This window comes from Neodiprion pinetum, chromosome 1, assembly GCF_021155775.2.
Source record: "Neodiprion pinetum isolate iyNeoPine1 chromosome 1, iyNeoPine1.2, whole genome shotgun sequence".
Classification (NCBI taxonomy): Eukaryota; Metazoa; Arthropoda; class Insecta; order Hymenoptera; family Diprionidae; genus Neodiprion; species Neodiprion pinetum.
Genome location: NC_060232.1, coordinates 27,499,509 through 27,520,398, shown reverse-complemented (window position 1 = coordinate 27,520,398; position 20,890 = coordinate 27,499,509). Strand labels below are relative to the sequence as shown.

At 43.1% G+C, this 20,890-nt stretch overlaps 1 protein-coding gene across 7 annotated transcripts in view; it reads left to right on the top strand.

The window, feature by feature from the left end:
- Positions 1-20,890, top strand: part of Tet (tet methylcytosine dioxygenase-like) — a 95,457-nt gene that overhangs the window by 64,160 nt on the left and 10,407 nt on the right. For 5 of the 7 annotated variants that reach the window (XR_006881310.2, XM_046609227.2, XM_046609242.2 and 2 more), the window contains 4 exons: positions 2,875-3,099; positions 16,539-16,779; positions 16,884-17,137; positions 17,953-20,806. Coding sequence is in view for 6 of the 7 variants with exons in the window: in XM_046609227.2 (XP_046465183.1) it covers positions 2,875-3,099; positions 16,539-16,779; positions 16,884-17,137; positions 17,953-20,806 (3,574 nt within the window). In the remaining variant the exon portion in view is untranslated. The remainder of the gene's footprint in view (positions 1-2,874; positions 3,100-16,538; positions 16,780-16,883; positions 17,138-17,952; positions 20,807-20,890) is intronic. The other 2 variants (XM_046609280.2, XM_046609252.2) reach the window with 1 other exon arrangement.

Genomic DNA, 20,890 nt, shown 5'->3' with positions numbered 1-20,890 from the left:
AATTCTGTAAGCTCACAGACTTATAAGTGTATATATATATATATATATATCTACACATCATACTTGCTTATCTACGTTTTTCGTAACTGTACTAAAAATTGCAATATACCTATTATAAAGGAGTATCCTACGTTCCTTCATACAATGAGAATCTCCAAGATCGTTCAAGCATTACTACAGAATACGTAAAAAAATCGAAACCTCAATTTTTGGCAAGAACAGTGCTTTCGGCCAGATCTCGGACGTCCGCACAAAAGCTTGAACTGCGAACATTTTTTGTATAATTCTTCGAGCCGGTAGATTTCGCATCGTCGACGGACCCAACCCCGCAGGGGTATTTCGCAGCTGGGGGTAAACCGCCTGAAAGTGTTGCAGCGTATCTTCGTCGTCGTCGTCGTCGTCACCAGCGAAGCATGTGCGTTTTCCACTCCCCCGGCTCGGTTCTAGCTACGAGGACGCACGGAGGTTGGAAGAAGCCGCCTATTTATAAACCCTAATAAATATACATTTACGCGCATATACAGCCACCTCGTGCACATGTGTATCGTAATAGGGGCATTGGACTCCTCGGGGACAACCCCTTGACTTTCGTTAGACGACGTATGTCTACGTATACTCATTTAGGGTACGACGAAACGACTCTCGGGGTCCCGGTGCACTGCAGGAAATTCAATTGTTTCATTTTCATCGACGTCCCAACGAGACGGGACGAGACGAGACGTCTACTCGCCTCCCGGAGCGCTACGCTGTCTCAGAATTTGAATCTTGGTTGTCAATCGAGTCAACCATAGCTCTATATGCTATGCAAATGGATTCGACCGGAAAACTGTAATCCTTCATGAAAATAAATCAGATTCGATATTTTGATTTATACATATTGTGGGTAGAAATAATGACTTACGGTAATAGAAATTTATAAATTTTGGAAAATTTTTCAAGGTCTTTTGACGCATCTTTTCTAACTCGATTTCATTGATCGAATATCAATTACACAATATATCAGTGTAATATATCAGAAATCAGCTCATAGTTAGAAAATAATTCTATTATATTGTATTCTACTTGCATCCACTGGTTTCATTTCGCATAAAATTTCTTGCTACTCGTAGTGTTCGTAAGAATTATTTCGAACTTGTATGGAAAAATCGAATTTCTAATTAGTCGATTTTGACAAAGTTCGCGATGCCCGTTTTACGATACTTACTTGTTGCACACGTCGTGTCGAAATAGGCGAGGCTGTAGACCGCAACGATAGATCAAAGATGAATTACAGTAGTTTCAGAAATGTCTTCGATATCAATAAACTCGCAAAGAATTTAAAGCTTGACTTGAAGTTCGTGTATAAATCGACTTTGTCCGTACGAGGTAATCCAGCTAATTGCAATGACTGTAGATTTTCGACGGAGCACCTGACGTTGGGTCTCACCCTTGCGTTTTTTTCACTACTCATGCACACCGTATGAATGAAATTGCAACGATTCGCTAGCTGAGCTGTGTCGTAGATACCGACAGGAATTCTTTGTTTGACTTTATGGAAAGCCATCTAACCGTTGTGGCCCACTTTAGCCACGTATTTTTAGCAATAGGGTCACGCCGGCACGTATACAGAGGTTATTCTAACCACTGGACGATCAGTTTTTCGTTCCTTTATTTTTTACGTTTCAAATCGAGACTCGAATCGCTTCATTGAGTACAGCTATCCATTTTCTGATGTGTAAATCATTCGAGTTAATGTTGCAACGTATGCCGAAAGATTTTATGCTACCACATCGGCAAAATACAGTGCCTATATAATGTATCTTTTTTGCCTTCAAAAAAGTGAAATGCGATCGAAGCATTATCTATGAATTGGAGGAGATATTTTTAATAACAATAAGTGAGTTGTGTAATACATAAATAAATACATTAACTAAAGAAACGAATGGTTAAATTTGACCCAAATCTTGACACTGTTCCTGTATTCAGTTTACAGTTCGTTATCACTTATAATTTGCAGGCTAGCGTAACAGTTGAATCAGTTGTAAAGGGGAATGAAAAATTTTCATCAGAAATTCGCGTGTCGCCGATGATCTTTCCATAATGTACGAAAATAGAAAGGAAAAAAATAAGATTTTCCTACCATATCTCGTCAATTCGTCCGAATACACGTCATTTGCATCTAAATACCATACGGAGTTGAATCAAATTATACATGTATATCTACCGATAAAGTATTGTTCGATTTAATTGGATACTCTGTTGATGATCGGTCAAATATTTGATTAAAGTCCATCGGAATCAATTAATGAACTAGTTACCAAACCAAATAAACGTGTTCCATGGTCCGATTCAATTACATTTTTTTTCATATATCTACAATATTTTGACAATTTAATTTTAACGTTCACTTTTTCCTTATTCCCTGATTTTACACAAGTGAAATACCCCCCCTCCCACCAAGAATATTTATTTTTTACGCAGAATTGATAATCATCGTTAAAACTTTTCGTCACACTAGAATCATACTTTACATTTAATTACTTTACTATCGATGCGTATGTCCAACTAGTTGGAAATCAGATATAAATCACTTGGCTTTGATTGATTGATAGAGATAGGATTTGTCTAGAAAAACAATATCGACTCGTTATTTGAATATGTCGAGCTGTCTTGAGTTGAGTGAGATTGACGAATACTTGGGATGTACTATGGATTCCATTACGAATCTTCCATGCAGGTTCAATTATTGTCGGAGGTTCGTTCGACTTTATACCTTACACTCACAATAGACTCGTCTTAAAGACCCCCGAGCACCCAGCGATGCCACTCGCACTATATAGATACCTATATTCCCGTTAAATAATCTCGTTTTTTTTTTGTGTCACATGATTACAGAGTTACCGAAAGATCGCGCGCCAGGTCAGCACGCCGGATACACCGACGGTTGGACTGGGTAGTCCTCAGGCAGGTATTGGCGGCTTGCAACAGCAACAACACCCGCAGCAACAGGGACTCCACGTTGACGCCATGCAGCAGGCCAAGGACAGTTTGTCACCCGCGGTTGTTCAGCAGTCCGGAGCTCTTCGCAACGGGAATTCGGCGCCACCAGTTGTGTCAATGGTGAGTTCATTTATTAGCCCCTTTTTACTCAAATTTGCCGGAGGTGGAAAAGCGTGTCCGCTTTCGGTTACCGGATTCACTAGCCCTCGGAATTGAGGGACGGACGCATGCCTTGATTTTTGTCCTTGAAGTAGGTGGGAAGATATCCTTCACCTTACTCATCGGTTGAATTGGATAGCATCGATTCTGGGTGATATGAGAAATTGGTGATTTGTTGAAACAGCGATAAACGGTCTTGTGTCGCTGAAGTAGAAATACAGTGATTTTGGAAGACCCTGGAATACCTGGTCTACTCGTATCAGACTTGCTTTTGCTTTATTAACGTACCAGGTAAAAATATGCGGTATCAAAAACGTTGACACGGAAATTCCAGTTTGGTATGGATACATTTTTCGATCGGTGTACGTATGTAATAAGCAACAGGGAACGTTTTTCTACGCAACTAGCAAAAATTGATGTACCGTTAAAAAATGTTTGTGTAATGCGTGCTTATTTCAGCACTACATTTGTAAACACGTCACTATAGACAGAAAGATAGATAGATCGATCGATAGGATATTTATTTGTCCGTGACAGTGATGGATAATATTACAAAATTTAATAGAGAATAGAAAGCAGTGTAGAAAAATAAAACAATTTTGAAAAAAGGTGAATTATGATCCTAGGGAAATTAGTAATTTTTCCACAGAGATTTTTCATCCATGCTCTTTAGATCAACAGTCTATTTTGAGCCGTTGAGATTTGCTATCAGCAGACCTCGTGAATCAGCGATTCTTTGACAAGTAACATTTGATTCAGTGAAAATAAAATATACCGTTTATTTCTGATCGTTACCGACGAAATTAACCGTGTTGATTACAAGGGTTTCGTTAGTTAGAAATTGAAACGAAAATTCGATGGCCACGCGGATATCGTCAGTCACAGAAACTGCCTCATCTGTCCTTGTTCGATGTGTTACGTGGTCGTGATTGATCAATTCGAGGTTTCGGGTTACATATAATGCTTGAGGCACTGGTCTGCGGCAGCTGGTTTCCGTACTGGACATAATCCAATTACCGTGTATATCGTCCGTATTCTCTTGTGGACAGCGTCTCTTGATGGTGGTATTTGTACAACTGTTCCGGTGAATGGAGAAGAGCGAAGGTCTCCAAAGGTCGTAACGGACATGGTATCATTTGCCATTTAAATTCAGATGTTACATATTATCCGTCGCGTATGAACTCCTCGCTGGCATCAACGGAACATTTCATTCGACGGTATAATTTTCTTCCCGTGTAGGTAGCATAGTTGTTTGCTTATCGGAATGGTTCGAGACGCTTATCAGCACCGCCTATGCTGGTATCTGTAACATGCTCCAGTTTCCTTTACTCCACACATGCCAGCGACGCGATGCGTGCAACGTTCCCTCGAGTCGTTAGTTGTATTATTATACTGCGTATTCCCAATCTAAATTCGCAGCTTGTTGCCGCCCGAGAGTTTGCCACGCTCCGTGTATTTACCACGGGTAAATTTTATCTCAGGCTTGTCCGACTCCCGCTTTGAAGTAAAAAAGAAGCGTGCTGAATTGGAAATATTGGTTCCAAATTGTGATTCAATCGGTATGATAAGTCGATTCGTTTGAATCGTTGTATTACTATGAAATAAAAGCAAAAGTAACTCCATACGCGAGATGTTTTTACTTTCGGGTACGGATAGAATTTTTCCTCTAACCATAATGCGTACACTGAGAAAAATTTCATTTGTTACAGTAACTAGAAAAATTGAGTGAAACAGGTATTGCTAAAACAAATGTTTGAATATCGTTGGAATTACGAAAGACGAGGTACGCGTAACCATTTTGCGCTATTGCCGATCCGTTTTTGGTAATTGCAACGCAAAATCAGTTTGTGAGGTTTACTTTACTTTTTTAGTTAAATAAGGCGTTAACATCAATTTTTTGTTTCACAAGCATTAAATTTTCGCAACAGTTACAAGAAAGTATATATAGTAACAGTGATCATAATGAGAAAGAATAGTAACAGATACTAAACGCTTTTTTGTTCAAGTTCAATGAAGTGAGCGAGCGAGATAATGTATCGAACATGGGTGTTTTGCTAATTCCGGATGCGCGTGCGTGTCATAATTAGCGGCGGTTGCGTTCTCACTTTCGAGTGGCGTTTAACTAAAGCTGTGAACTTGTAACGGTGTCAGATTTAGGGTCGGTTCACTTTTCTCTCGAGACCACCGCGCGTCTAAGTAAGTCAGCAGCAGGCCCCCATGCAGGAATGCGGGAATCCTTTCTCTCCGCGAGATTCGAGCGAGGAAATCACGCTACCTACCCAGGTTACTGGGCAAACCAGTCTCCAAACGGGTGTCGTGGTCTCTCTGCTCCTTCGTCGTCCTCCTCGTGTGGTTGGTGTATCATTATCGCGCCTACGCGGAGACACGACGCTCTTGCGAATGGGCATCCACGTGCAGCCAACGCCGACGATCCTCAAGGCCACGCAGAAGGTCTTCACACCGACGTGACCCCGGCTCCTACTACCACGTACCCTGATCCTACATTACGACGAAGTCGACAACGAAGAGCTCGGAACGGAGAACGCGTGCGTGCGATGACTCCACAAATCGGTCGAGTAATCACTGCTTTGAACGTCTAATCTTTCCGGCATGGTCTAGGGTCCTAGTTGAATGTGTTATAAGTAGCGGGATGAGCCTGGTCTACTACGATGGTCGATCGGAGGGCCAACGGCAATGGTCATCGGTCTATGGTCATGGCCTGTGCAGGACAGTCCCGCACTTGATACAGCAGAAAGAATTGAATAATATAATACATCATATAATATAATATCATACATCATACATAGCATTAAAGTTTGAAACCAAATTTTGGATGTTCGGATGTTCGGATGTTCAGAAAGTGTCGTCACCAAAATTTTTTTCTCTCTGACATCATCGATCAATAGTAATCGTCGACGACGAAAATCAGCTAGCCGAATTCCTCAGTCCGGAAACAACCGCACAGTAGAGAAGACGTATGAGAATCGCGCTCCGCAGATTTCGAGTTAGGTAGGTTCTCTACCTCCTGGACCTTGCGCTGCGGTCCGCTTCCTGGTGCAACTCGACTTGCAGGACAAGCACTCCGCAGTTCTGGCTGTCCAGGTCCTCCACCTGGTGGATCTCGACCTCCAGCACAAGTGCTCCGTAGTTCCTGCGCTCTAGATCCGCTACCTGGTGAAATTCGACTTCCAGGACAAGCGTTCCGTAGTTCCTCATAGTTTCTGCGCTCCAGGTAATTTACCTGATGAATTGCGACTTTCAGGTCCTCTATCTGGTGAATTTCGACCTCCAGGATAAGCGCACCGTAGTTCCTGCGCCCCAGGTGATTTACCTGATGAATTGCGACTTCCAGGTCCTCTACCTGGTGAATTTCGACTCCCAGGACAAGTACTCCATAGTTTCTGCTCAGTGCAGTGAGCAGTGAGGGCGTGAGGTATCTCATTAATCTCGTATCATCTGGTAAAACACTGATAACGAGCAAGCGCAGCGAGCCCACGAGCACAAATATCAGTTACATTAGGCATCCGACCCCGAGCGAGCTTTAACGAGCGAGGGTTTTACAGCTAGTTGAATAATAATCGATCAACTGACATTGCCTCGCGGAGAAAAGGGTATACTGAACATTTGCGTACGGTATGGTAACAGATGGATTTTGCTGTCGCGGTATGACATTTATTCCGATATTCTCTTACGTCGTTATTACTAAAAAATATAGTACAATGTGTTATACAGTATATAAAACTAATCTTCATTCTGCGATGGTAAAAACTCATCTGATCGTGGGGCTGCTCACTCCCAAATTCGGTGGCACGACGATTTTCAAAAGGATTTGATTTCTTGTGATTTCGAATGCGATTCCCGTGATTTCCGAATCAATGAGATTACCTGCGACTTTGTATGGTTTCTAAATTTCAGAAATAATTGACCTCTAGACTGTCAAGAAATGGAGATTGATTAATTATTACAGATAAACAATAATCAATTTACGAGTAGGGATACGTGCGTACTCAATCAATAACATAGATTATTAAAGAAATTAGAATCATTTTTTTTATTCTCTCACAAACATTTTCGTGAACGCTTAAATTTTTTTCACTTATAACAGGAGATGACTCCGAGAACGTATCTATAATACATAGACGTTGGATAAATGCTCGCTTGCTTGGAAATGGGATGAGTGATTTCGAATGTAATGAGTCAATGATTTCTCAAGTAAGCAACCCCTAGCATCTGTTACTATACGAAATTTCAATTCTCAGTATAACTTTATTTCGTGAACTACCCACGACTTCTTCAGACTTTGTATTACGGTGAAAAGACCTCTTCCCCGAATCACGAAAAATCTTTCTTTTAAATCCCAATCTTGCTACCGAGCAGAATAATATCCATCATCACCTCCCCCGCTGTAGCAGTGGCAGCAGCCTCTTTCAACTCGGCTTAGCGCGGCGCCGATCTTCCGTCTCTCTTTGGCTCTGGCTCGCCCCTCTTTCAGCTCTTCCCATCCCGCTTCACGTACGTCGGCGGTTCCTGTTCCTGCGGGTATTGATTCTCGTTGGCGGGCGGTCACCGCCCCCGCGGCCGCGGCGGTGGCCGACGCCGTCGCTGCCACCGTCTGCTACCAGTCTGCGGCCCCTTCCTAGTTTTCTTCGCCGAGAGATGGTCCTCCGTTAAACCTCTGAGCGTAACCAAACTCGGTTGTTTCTTTTGTCCTATTGTTACGTCGAGGGTTGGCCATCTCGCCGAGGAAGACGTTGGCCGAATTCCGAATCGCGGTGTGGCAGCCTTCTCGGTCCCCGATGACCTCGTTCAATGCGAGTCTGGTCAGGGTTAAGAGCTCAAAGCGTTTACCGGATGGCTCGGGGGGTGTAAAATGGTCCTACCGGAGATCAGGAGGGTGCGATGACACGAAGGTCGAGCCCCGCGAGGGTCGGCAGCGCCCCCGTCTAGCCCCGCTGGGGTGTTTTCAAGACGGTCGTAAATTCACTCCGAGAGAGTTAGACACCGCGATCTAGGCCAACGTCGAGAGTCCCACCGCTCGAGGATCAGAACCCTCGTCTGGCAACTGGTTGCCTCTTTTATCTGGTCGCGAATTGCGACAGTTGGGGTTAGACGCCTTGGGGTGGGATTCGTGTTCAAGTGTACTCTGTCTCCGTTTGCACGCTGCAGAAAAGAAACGTTTTTCCGACGTTGAGTTTACTCTACGTTTGAAGAGAATTTCCTCCTCGTGACATAACGTAACCGCGTATGGGGCTGCACGAGGATCGAGGCTGTCCGATTTCCGAAACCGATTTCCTCAATCAAACACCGCAAACTTCAATTTCCGACGTAATATCTACGGACGTGTAATACCGTATGTATGTGCCCACATTTACCACATAACACGTTTATACTGACAGCCTATTTCACCGCCATGCATTTGTGGCGAATCGTGCATTTAATACATTTCGCCGGGTATACCGGAAGACCCGAACGGGGAGGAGCGTTGGTATCGATTTAAGCGGTCAGACCACACATTGTCGACTAAACTTACATATACGTCGAGTGAGGCTCACACCGAGTAAACTTCTCATGCATTACGATTGACCCCTTCATTTTCCATTTCGTTATATTGAAACACCATCACTTGCCGTTCAAATTTGACCGTTTTGGATTCGAGTTTTGACAAGTACTCTGTCATGGTGTTCATATGTAAGTTACTGAGCGTCACGGCGCGGCGTTATTCTAGTGATCTGTAGTCTCACGTTTCTTTTCTGTCTCTGTATGTAAAGTAAACTATCAGACCAATTGTGAAACTTGATAGTGCCCTAAAAGTAGCCAAATATCGACTGTATTCGCAAAAACCATTTTCAACTAAGTTTCATTTCCGATGATTCCTGACTGTGATTACAGCACTCTGGATGCTGATGAAATGACTGTCGACATTGATCCCACTCGTCGGATATTTAGTTTAAAAAGTGGAAAGCATTTTCACGGTACAAAGCTAGTTCAGAAATTGTACCTCTTACACTTATGGTGGCTTATGCTTAATGAATATCTAGAAATCTTGCAAGTGTTCAGTTATAGAAAATTCAAATCATTACGTCGTGGTTAACGCAGTCTGTTTTCGTATAACGTTGTTTTTGGCTGGTGGTAATCCTACCGTAAATGCAGAATTTGGTGTCCGGCAATTAAGTTAGAGAAGCTACGGGATGGAAAATTAATCGAATCATCGTATCGATGCGTCGTTGATTGCGGTGACCAACTTACCGATAAATTTACCCCACGCTACGTGACCACTTGACCGCGACACGGCATCTTCGGTTCCGATATGTGGATCGACCGTCGGGTATCTGGTTTACGGTCTGTCGCCCAAACTGGATTTAAAGTGTCCAATTGCAGGCCACAACTTGACTAAAGTTTTAACATTACTCATTGAAATTCATTCGCGAAATAACTCCCCAAAAATTTTTATGAAGTTGTACACCGTGAACAGTCGTTCATTGGTGCAAGTCTTAGCGACATATTGCTGTTAGACGGAATAATACTGAGTTACATTACAATTGTCAACGGAATCAAGTTGGTGCTATACGTGCAGTAGGTATATCGATGTATTGGAACTGGCGTTACATCGTTATCTGAGATTTATCGTTGAAAGAAAAATGGGAAAAAGTCAGTATTCCTGACCTCCTATATATTTACTTCAAAGTTCCTCAGCGAGCGGACGTAATCATATCCATTTTGCCAAACGAAAAGTAACCTTCAAATGATATAGAGTAGTCTGAATCGCAAATTTCTACTTGAATAACATAAGTGGGAGCTTCTCCCGGAGTTGGCCGAACTTTACCTCACTCGGTGTTTACATAGATTCCGGATTTCTTGCGAGCATGAAGCATTGGTTGTAACAAGTTTTGGCCCATGGGTAAAGTTCCGACTGTTTTCTAGAAAATCAAATCGTCAATATTTGCCAAGCAAATTTGCATTGAGTGTTCAAAAGTTTTAATTGTACAAAGCTGTACTGCACAAAAGGCAATTCCACCAGTCTGTTACACTATCTAGTGTGAAATCAACCAAATGCCGATACTGGATACGTCGAAAAATGGCTGTGTCGGGTTCGATTCAAACACCAGAGCTCCGGTAGTTCCTCGAGCAGGTCCGGCACGGTGCTCTTCACCTTCGGTTGAGGGCGAGCATCATCCCATCCCCAAGGGTTGTGCTTGGGTCCCGGCTTCGGCGGCTTGAGTTGGCCTAGGTCACGTTGCTTGCTCTCTTGCGGAAGGAAGGATATTCCCGAGACTGCCTCCCCTCTGCCACTTCCTCTTCCTCTTTCTCTTCCTCCTCCTCCGCCTCATCCTCCGACACCCGCCGTTCTTCTTCCTTTGCGCGTCGCGGGTGGGAGTGGAATCAACGGCTTGGCTCGACGCCCGTCTTCGATGCTATCGGCCTTCACCGCAGTCTCGACCCCGTGGCCACTTTGAGGATATGTTTGTGTTCTCTGCTTCGGCACACTTCGCTACAGGTTCTAGCTGGAATTGACGAAGACGAGACATTTTCCTCGGCGGCTTCGCTTGCGAGCAACTTCTTACTCCACCAAAGGGTCGTCCTTTTGGCGCACCGCAACATGACCAACAGTTTCATTTCTTGCTACCTTTCTTTCCAGCCACTTGTATTGAGCGAATAACGTGGAAAGTGCAATCGTAGGCTGCGCGATGTTCTAGTTTCGTTTTGTCGTTTTCTTGGTCGTCACCTCAAGACGGTTCATCGAAATTGAACAATTTATTTTCTACTTCCATACCCCGGCAATAACGGGCTATCGACGTGGGCGGATAGCCAGCCTTGTATGCCTCGAATGCTTCTTCCTTGCGTCGAAGAGCACGAAGGTTAACCGGTCGGCTTATAATATAGTGTCAAAGAGCGTGAGCAAGAGAGAGGGAAAGAGAGAATGGCGATGAAAAGTTGACGGAAAAAGAAGGACGCGATGCGTTTGTACTATTTCAACGATATATCCATGTAACTAACGATATGGATGTAGTCTATGGCACGTCACAGACAAACTTGCTAATCAGCCGTTTATTTTGCTCAAACTGAAACCTCGGGGCCCCTGCGGCATACTCGATGAATCATTCCCTCGGCAGCAAGTTATACGATGCGTCTTGTCCCTTAACGGGCACTCTCGACGTGCAGAGGCACTTCTTGTGCTCAAAGGGCACTTCTAATCGCTGATGTATTTATGCAGCCGGCTCAAAGGTGAGACGGTTAAACAATGGCTGGTTGGTTCTTGACTCATTGTCAGCTACGGGTACAGCTACTGTCAAAAATACACAACCGCTTGTCATTTCTTTCACCGTTGTGCCTCTTTTTCACTTGAAATACATCCGCGTTGTCATATATATTCTAGACTGGGAATTTTGTGACCTGGATTTTCATGTACCTATCGTGAGCCGTTGAAAAGCTCGGTGCAGCCGGTGCAAGCCCGGCGCACAAAGCTTGCTCTCCTATCCTAGCCGAACGGCGACGGCTGATTGCCATTTTCAAGAGACTGATTAAATTGCGAGGCGCAGCGGCCATCGCGCATTCTCCTCGGTCTGTCTACGTCCATCCCCGTTCCTCTCTTTCAACGTTGTTAACTCTTCCTTCTCCCTCCTACGCGGCGGTTCTCGCCTGCATAACCATGGAAACGCCATGGCCGTGCTTCTCTTTCAGCTCTTTTTCTGCATCCTTGTCTTTCAGTTTTGCAATTTATTTTTCACCCAATGCTGTACGTAGTGTCGGTACGGAGTGCGGGGTCTACATACATACCTGACTGAAATCGATGGAGGTATTTTCGCCCACGCAGACCGCCGCTTCTTGATCTCTCGCTCTCTTTCGTTCGAATATTTACATATAATACTGAAATCGCACATGCGGGAGGAAAATCTAGATGCGAGTCCAAGAGAGAACGGGTCAGTAAACGAAATTCATTCTCTGATTATTCGCTTCCGAATTTTTCACCCGCAAAATTTCCCCCCTTCATCGGGTTTTCCAAGGTACTTCAAATTACTGGATACGGCTCGGAGTGCTTCACGTGCTGAAGCCTTAGTTGTCCTTTGAACCTTTCCAGTATGAAGATTCTTGACGAGCACTTTCAACCGGATGATTAATTATTGATGCGATGCTTTACAACGGGGGGCTTTGAACCACTGCAAAAATTAATGCAACAATCTTGGATTTGAATCCGTAATTATTCCAAGAATTTCGATCCTTTTCTACGCGAGCAGTTTGAAAGGTATAATTTCTACCAATTGTATCGTATTACTTACTAGTTCGAATTGCCTAATAATCCAGGACCAGGCAGATGTTTAGGTACTAAATAGGATTAAATTTCCGAATCGTTACGGACTCTATAACAATTTCACAGGAAGCTTAAGTCTCGATTGACCCTAGAAATACGAGTAATTCTTATTTCACTTGGTATAAAGTTGCTATAATTAGATACTTGCTCTTTTATGGCGTTCAATTATTTCACATGATATATGGTGTTACGGTCGCGTGCTATATCAGTGTGATGTTAAACAATGCCAATACCACTACATGTGTATCTAGATACTATCCAAGTCATTTTCAACCGCACTGAAACAGAATATCGATTTGTTTTATGGGAGAAATTTGCTAAATTAACGTTTATCATGAAAATTCAATCACATTGTTCACCTGTACAGGATAGTATGTAGTAAACGAGAAGAAGCGTCTTATAGATGTAGAAAAACAGATCGCCTATTGTTAAAAAAAACGAAATAAAAGTGTGATTGATGAAAATATCGCAATTTTCAGATTCGGTTTGTTAAAGGGCTCGATACGGCAGTAAATCAATGTAGCAGTATAATTTGAAAAACATACGTAAATTTCACAAATATCATTTGCCGTGCTGACTAGCAAATAGTTTCGTTCTGTGGACAAGTGGATTTTTTTTCATTCGCTCGGAATAAAAGTTTACATGACGAACAGTACAAATATCTGTGAAATAACGTTGCAGTACATTTTTTACTGTCCAAACAGGTATCCTAAAATCCACAGCATCTGTATAATCAATTGCAGAAGTAAATTGGCAATGCTTGGTTTCAATTTCAAAGAAATATCAATTTTATAATGAAAATCGCAACTATCGGCATCAGCAAAAAGTAGAAATGGAAATATTGACCGTAATAAACCCCGGTAACCGTCAATTTTATCGACCGTAGCAATTTTTACGGCTGTTGAACAATCATATTGGTGATAAATTTCTGGAGAACTGATGTTTGCAATGATTGGTAATTCTGCTCACAATCAGTTATGAATTATACAAGACTTGAAATAACACTTGCCGAAAATTGTGTTGCCCGAAAGGCTAAAATTCGGGTAAAAAATTTCCTTTATAAATGTTTCATTGTCATGCTCTGCTGTAAAATTTTGTATATAGGCGATCGAATTCAAGTTTGTAAATAAATAGTGCGGGTCATCGTTACCGACCTCACTTTTTCCCCGATGTCTGCAGCACTCTGAGTGATCGTCGGAACGTTAGTTTTAACTGTACATCAGATTTTGTTTTTGTAAAATGAAGCTCAGGTCCACAAGGGCAGATTTAAAATAGTATTCTTTACCCGACGTTCGGTTATTACGCTTAGATGTGTTTTTGATATCCAAAGAAAATGTATTCTGAACTGTAATGAAGGCAATATCCGGTGGGGTCACAGTCCCTGAAGTCGACAAAAGATTGAGTCACCGATACGAAAACCACCGTTATCTCCTGGTGATGACTTCGCGAAGTCATGATGCGTTTCGCCGTTACCAAACTAGTTCGGTCAATACCATCCCAGGGTCCAGTAACCCGTCGATATTAATGTACCAAACTCGTTACTCGGGTGACTAGGCGAATCTTCTATTGCAGAATTAAAAAATGTGGAAGATCATCGTTCCGAGGGGTCCAACCCCAGGATTCAAGTTGACATAGTTTTGGCTTATCGGAAGACAGAAGTTTCAGCGTCATCGCCAAGGCTGTCACAAGCTACTGCAGCACTCCTTGGCTCTTTCATGCTGTAGCGGCAACAGCAGCAGCAACTGAAACCAGTCAGCCAGTCGATCCAGACGCTTGTAACGTCTACCTTGCCGTTGTTTTCCTTTTGCACCAAGTTTTATAGTAGCGGGTTAAACTGCGAGGTTGCCGGTTTTATCTCAGGGAAAAAATGAACGATTGCGATATATAATGCATCATCAGCAATTCGTCATTCAGCCCACAGTACCGGGCGCAGGGTTAGGCTATTTTCAATTTGCACGATAAATTCCGTCAGGCATTCTTCAGGAGTTCCTACAATTTATCACGCGGGGTGTTGGGGCTGTCGAGAGAATCTGGCAAACCGGGAAACTGGCACAATTCTCGAAATTTATGACTTCCTTTTGACAACTCTGCCTGCAGTTGAAGGCATGCGTATACAATTTGCGAAAACACTCACTCACTGTTTTACGACAATCAGTAATTGCGAAAGAGCGAATCTGTTCCGTGGAAAATAGTATTTTCTTGTAGATAATTTGAAAACGGTCATGAATGTGACGCACCATTGATCTCAGACACCCCGACCCTGTCATATATTGGATTCACCAGAGGGATCGTGATAGCTGGGATCTATTACCGTGCTCCGTTGCGCAGCAGTTTCATGGCGCTATAGTTTTCGGAGTTTAGGTTACACAGACCCGGCAGACGATATAAGCCATAAATTTTCACGATGCTTTTCACACACAGGTTTTCCTCCGTCCGGGACATTAACTACAACCCAGACGACATTTTAAGGAGATGAAATCGGCCTGATGACTTCATGCTCTTACCCCGATATATACCGTGTGCTATACCCACCTTATAGAAGTTTCTCTCCTCGCTCAACGCTTCGAAATATCGAAGCGCCCGAAAAAGAGATGCGTGAATAAGAGAGACAGAGCCCTTGTTCAGAGCCTCTGTCCTCCTGCGCATCGGTTTCATCTACACACGCCATTCTCTCATCCAGCCTCAAATAGATTTCCTTCTCTGGCGGTAGAACCGTGGGTATACCGTTATAACGCTGCTCGTTATAGGACCGCATTATGTGGAGACAATGCAATTCTTTCGGCGCGGCGTTATTTTATATACTTACTTATTGGTATTGTGTCCACTAAATATTGTTCACGATCAATCGATGTACAAGTTTTAGTCGAGGAAATAAAGCAATGGACTGTCGATTTTTTGAGCAGTAAGACGGATTTTAATGCGGTTTTTTGCATTCGCTTCGTAAGAGTGCCTACAAACTTTGTGAACTAAATTGATGAATTAATTTTTTGAAAATGCATTATGGCATTAATAATATGCATTTTGCAAGTGCACTTCCAAGAGACACTAGATAAAAAATTTGCTACTCGGGGGTTTTTGGGGTCGCTGAACACGAATATCACCACGGCAACCGTCTCCGAGGTACCTGGTGCCCAGGGTGGACAGTATCAACGTCTTCTCTTATGTTAGAGTTTTGGCGAAAATTGTGATCGAATTTGTCGAAACTCGTTGCTTGGGGGTTTTTGGGGTCACTGAATACGAATATCGATACGGCAACCGTCTCCGAGGTACCTGGTGCCCAGGGTGGACAGTATCAACGTCTTCTCCTAGAGTTTTGGCGAAAATTGTGATCGAATTTGTGATTGAATTAAGAACAATATACTTTAATTGAGGTAAAAATGATAATACTCAAGATAATTCCAGAAAAAGACGTTGAAACGTTCACCCTGGGCACCACGTACCTCGGAGACGGTTGCCGTATCGATATTCGTATTCAGTGACCCCAAAAACCCCCAAGCAACGAGTTTCGACAAATTCGATCACAATTTTCGCCAAAACTCTAGGAGAAGACGTTGATACTGTCCACCCTGGGCACCAGGTACCTCGGAGACGGTTGCCGTGGCGATATTCGTGTTCAGCAACCCCAAAAACCCCCGAGTAGCAAATTTTTTATTTAGTGTCTCTTGGAAGTGCACTTGCAAAATGCATATTATTAATGCCATAATGCATTTTCAAAAAATTATTTAATCAATTTAGTTCACAAAGTTTGTAGGCGCTCTTACGAATCGAATGCAAAAAACCGCATTAAAATCCGTCTTACTGCTCAAAAAATCGACAGTTGGGCCGTTTTTAGTGCTTTATTTCCTCTACTATTTTTAATCCTTTGGTTATGATCTGTCCGATGAGGCTATCCAGCCCCTAGATTCGCCTCATAACGAGCAACGAGAACACACATCTTCCGCTTTATTTATTCTTTACGAACGTTACTCTGTCTATCCACTTGCCTCTCCGTGATTTCATTTTATTGGCATTTGCTGATTTTTGACGCTTATGTACCGCAAACTTGATGACATTCTACGCGTATATCAACGATTTTTCCATTCGCTTGTTACAGTCGTCTGGGGTGATGCCCGGATTCTACGGAGACACTGGTGCGGGTTTCCGACCTGCAGCTGGATTCGGAAACACAGTATGGCACCAAGGAGTTGGTCCAGTTGGTGCAGTGACGGTGGAGGCTGCGCCAGCCGCCTGGCCTCCTCAGCAATTCATCCAACAAATACCAGCGCCCAACCAGCTCGAAGAACTGAGATATCACACTCAGTACAGCGCTGCAACTCCGTACCATCCACAACCTGGTGAGTTATAAAGATTTCTTTAAAAATTTTCGTAGATCTCGTTTTTTCCTGGATCCAATCATCATGGTGTAAAAATATTCATTAGATTGCGCTACTAATAGTAGATCTTTATTTGGTTTCAGTTGCCTATCAGCAACAGGCGTTCATTACCGCTGATCAGTCGGCGTTTCAACGGGCAGGCACAACCGGACAATACGCTATTACCGGTCAACCGTCGCCTCTGGCACCAGTTGTGGCCCAATCGGCAGCCACTACTGTTCAAAGACCTCTTAACGGTCAGTTTATGGACCCGGCATCAACGCCGGGTCAACCAGTCGGTTACGAAAGACAGGAATACGTTAATGGATACCAACAGCAGGTGAGCCAGAATGTGAAATTCTAGGTAAATTGATTCATTCATTAATTATCGCATTAGGGAATCATTTATTAGCTGTCATTCCGTGCTTACGAATTATCTATGTATACACACCTCATATATATTGAAGGACAATGTTAGATTTAGAAACTAAGATGCCTAGAAGTAAAGTTAAACTGGCAGAAAAAGGCGCAGATCAAGTGAAATACGTTCCTTCTCTCTGTTGTCCGAGGATTTTTATAAATAGCCATTACTATAATCATAAGTTTGCATACCTCCAGACGATTCAGTGTATCAAAATTTTGTACCCGACATCGTTTGAGATAAACTACCGTCTATTCGAGATCCCAATTCACTTTGGTTGTCTGAAAAATGTTATTTATTATTTCCAGTTACGAGTTATTTTGGGAATAACCGCTGGAAAAGCAATGTAGAAACAATGTTGCTTGAATTTTTTAGTCTAATCTTATTCTGTGCCAGTAACGAGAAGTTTTAAACCCATTTTGCGTGATGTCTTATCTTGTATTTGTATCAATGACTATGATTTAAAGACATCTTGTTTTTTCATTAATGTTTATGATACTAACGTTATATTTTTGATCAAAATAACTACTTCATTAGAAATAAATTATTTTGTGCGACACAAGAAACAAGAAAAAAAAAAAAAAAATACGGAACGAATGGTATTCGTAAAAATCAACTTTTACCGCATTCGCACGTGTGCCTGGTTAGATCGTAATAAGTGAACGTTTAACTGGTAATTGTGGTGATTAATGGATGTACAGGATCTAATTAACGAGTGTCACGTTTCCTTTCAGGACGTGACAATGGCTCCACCGCCATCGACAACTCCAACAAGTCGTAGTAGCTCGGTTCACATGGATACCCAACCGAATCAGCAAAGTCAGCAGTTACAACAGCAGCAACAACAGCCGTCGTCGGACACGCAAGTAAAAGGCTTTGCCGCGATCGCCGCCGGCAGCGTGTCGGGAAACGAGATGCCTGGGTATCTACTTCAACAGGGCCCGCAGAGTTTACACAGCTCTAACGGATATCCAGGCTACGTAGAAATGGGTCAACAACAAGCGCAAAATCAATGGCAGACTCAGGTCACGCAGCAGCAACAACAACAACAACAGCAACAGCAACAACAACAACAGCAACAGCAACAACAACAACAGCAACAACAGCAACAACAGCAACAGCAACAGCAACAACAACAACAGCAACAGCAACAGCAAATGCAGCAGCAGACTGTGTCCGATGCTAATCAACGTCATATATGGTCAGACACTAATTCGAATGCAAAAATTGGTAACGTTAATAGTATGACGTGGTCTGACAATAGCCTACAGCAACAACAAAGCCAGCAACAGCAACAACAGTTACAAACGCAACAACAAGAGCTTCAGAACCAACAACAAAGACTGCAAAATAGTTTGAAACAGCAGAGTGAGCAACAAGCTCTACAAAATCAACGACAACAGCAGCAAATACAAAATCAGCAACAGCAACAGCAGAGTCTACAAAATCAGCAAGAGCTTCCAAGGCCAGCAAGTCATATGAGCTGGGAAAATAGCAGTATTAAGGAGCCGCAGACTCCCCAATCTTGGTCGGAAGGTACCGATAATCAGCAACAGGCGCAGGGGAATTGGCCACAACAAAGTCCTAAGCACAGAGACAACAAAAATCCAAGGTTGACGCCGTCCACTCAGCAGCAAAGTCAGCAGGGTTGGCCCCAGCACTCTCCAAAGGTGTCCGATCATCAAACACAGCAGCAAAATTCCCGAATCACACCGACTGCTCAACATAACTGGCAGCAAAGTAGTCCTGAGAATCAGAATCAGCAGCCTGGTCAACAGAATCCAAGATTAACGCCGTCTGGGCAGCAGATGCAACAGCAACAACAGCAGCAACAGCAACAACAGTGGCAACAATCGAAAATTGAACAAAATCCAAGATTGACTCCATCCAATCAAATGTCGTGGCCGGATACACCAACTAGTCAACCGAACTGGTCACCAAGTAGTTTGAAGAGCGATGGTAGTCAGCAGCCGCAACAACCATGGCCAGATTCTCAACCTAGTCCAAGGAGAACTCCCGGGCATCAGACGGGTTCGTGGCAGAGTCAAGCGTCGCAAGATAATAAGATGGAAACCCAAATGAATTGGTCGCCAAATTCAACGGCAGAGAATCAAGGTACTTGGGGACAACAAACGACGAAACAGGATATTCAAAATTCTGGAGAAAGAATTTTGTGGCAGCAGGGACCAGAAAGTAATAAGCAAAATGGTTTTCCGGAAAACCAAGAGCCACAAGACAATATGTTTTCACAATCTAATAGAGTTAATTTAAACAGTCGATTGAAAACTATGATTCTGAATAAACAGCAACAACAGATGCAACAGCAGCAGCAGCAGCAACAGCAGCAGCAGCAGCAGCAGCAGCAGCAGCAACAGCAAATGCAGCAGCATCAGATAAATCATCAAGAGCAGCAACAGCAACAGCAACAGCATCATTTGCATCATCAGATCGGCCAACATTCTAACGGAAGTAATAACCCTAATACTGATTTTCCAACGGATGATAGACTTAGAGAACCAAATGAAAGTGCTGAAAAGTTACAGGAAAAACGATCAGGAGAATATTTGAACCAAGCAGCCATGATGTCTATGGCACAAACTAATGAATCTATGACCGGTAATTTTTTATTGCATAGCCACCACCCTCGGGCCAATAGTTTGCCCGACGGTGGTGGCTTATGGGAGTGGACTGGAGGAGGAGGAAGTAATGTGAGTAATAGCACGTTGTTGCCGGAAACGGGAATAGCTGCTATTGAAAATTTCATGAAATACGCAAGCGTTGATAAAGATGAGTCGGAAAAACCAGTGCCAGTTGAGGAACGACATTCATCCTGGACCGAACCAAAGACTCCAAAGGTTCCAGATGATGAGAATATTGATGATAAGTCGTTTCAACAGCGACTGTGTATTGGTCAGAATACCGATGATATATTTCCAAAAGAAGAAAACCAAGATGAGACTTTCAAAAAACAAGAAGATCCCAAAAACGATAAAAATGACATTGAACCTGCTTTTGACAAAGATTCTAGCGCTACTCAAGAAGAACAGACATTCGAGGTGGAAAGTCTAGAAGCTTCGCCAACCTTCCGGACAGAAAATATTGATGACGAGGTCAAGTACAACTCGGAGCAAGTCATTAAGCAGGAAGTTGTGCCACACAGTTGTTCGCCTTTAGAAAGCACAGTGGAGTGTTCAACGATGGAAAATGATATAACGCCAAGTCTCGATGCGATAGTGAAGACTGAGCCTGATCAAAAATCCGAAATGTCGGAAATTAATTATAAGTTCAGGGGTGACGGGGGACCAGCAATGGTGTCATCGGAAATTGGCTCGTGGTGCTGTAGAAGAGGTGGTACCGAACAACCGACGCCCGAACATTTGCGAGAAGGTTGTTGCCAAGGATTGCAGACCCGCGATGAAATTTTGGCAGAGCCACCGCCAAAAGCAAACGGGGCACAGGAGGTGAAAAGTGAAGGACCCAACAGTCCTAGAGCACCGTCGACACCTAAGTTACAGGACCATTTGGATAAGCTCAAGAATAATGTTAGGACCGAAGTGCCGGACTGCAACTGCTTTCCAGCTGACAAATGTGAGTTGAAAATGTGTATTCAGCACAACACTAACATTGAGAGAACACACTAACTATGAGTCATGATACACACATTGAGAAAAC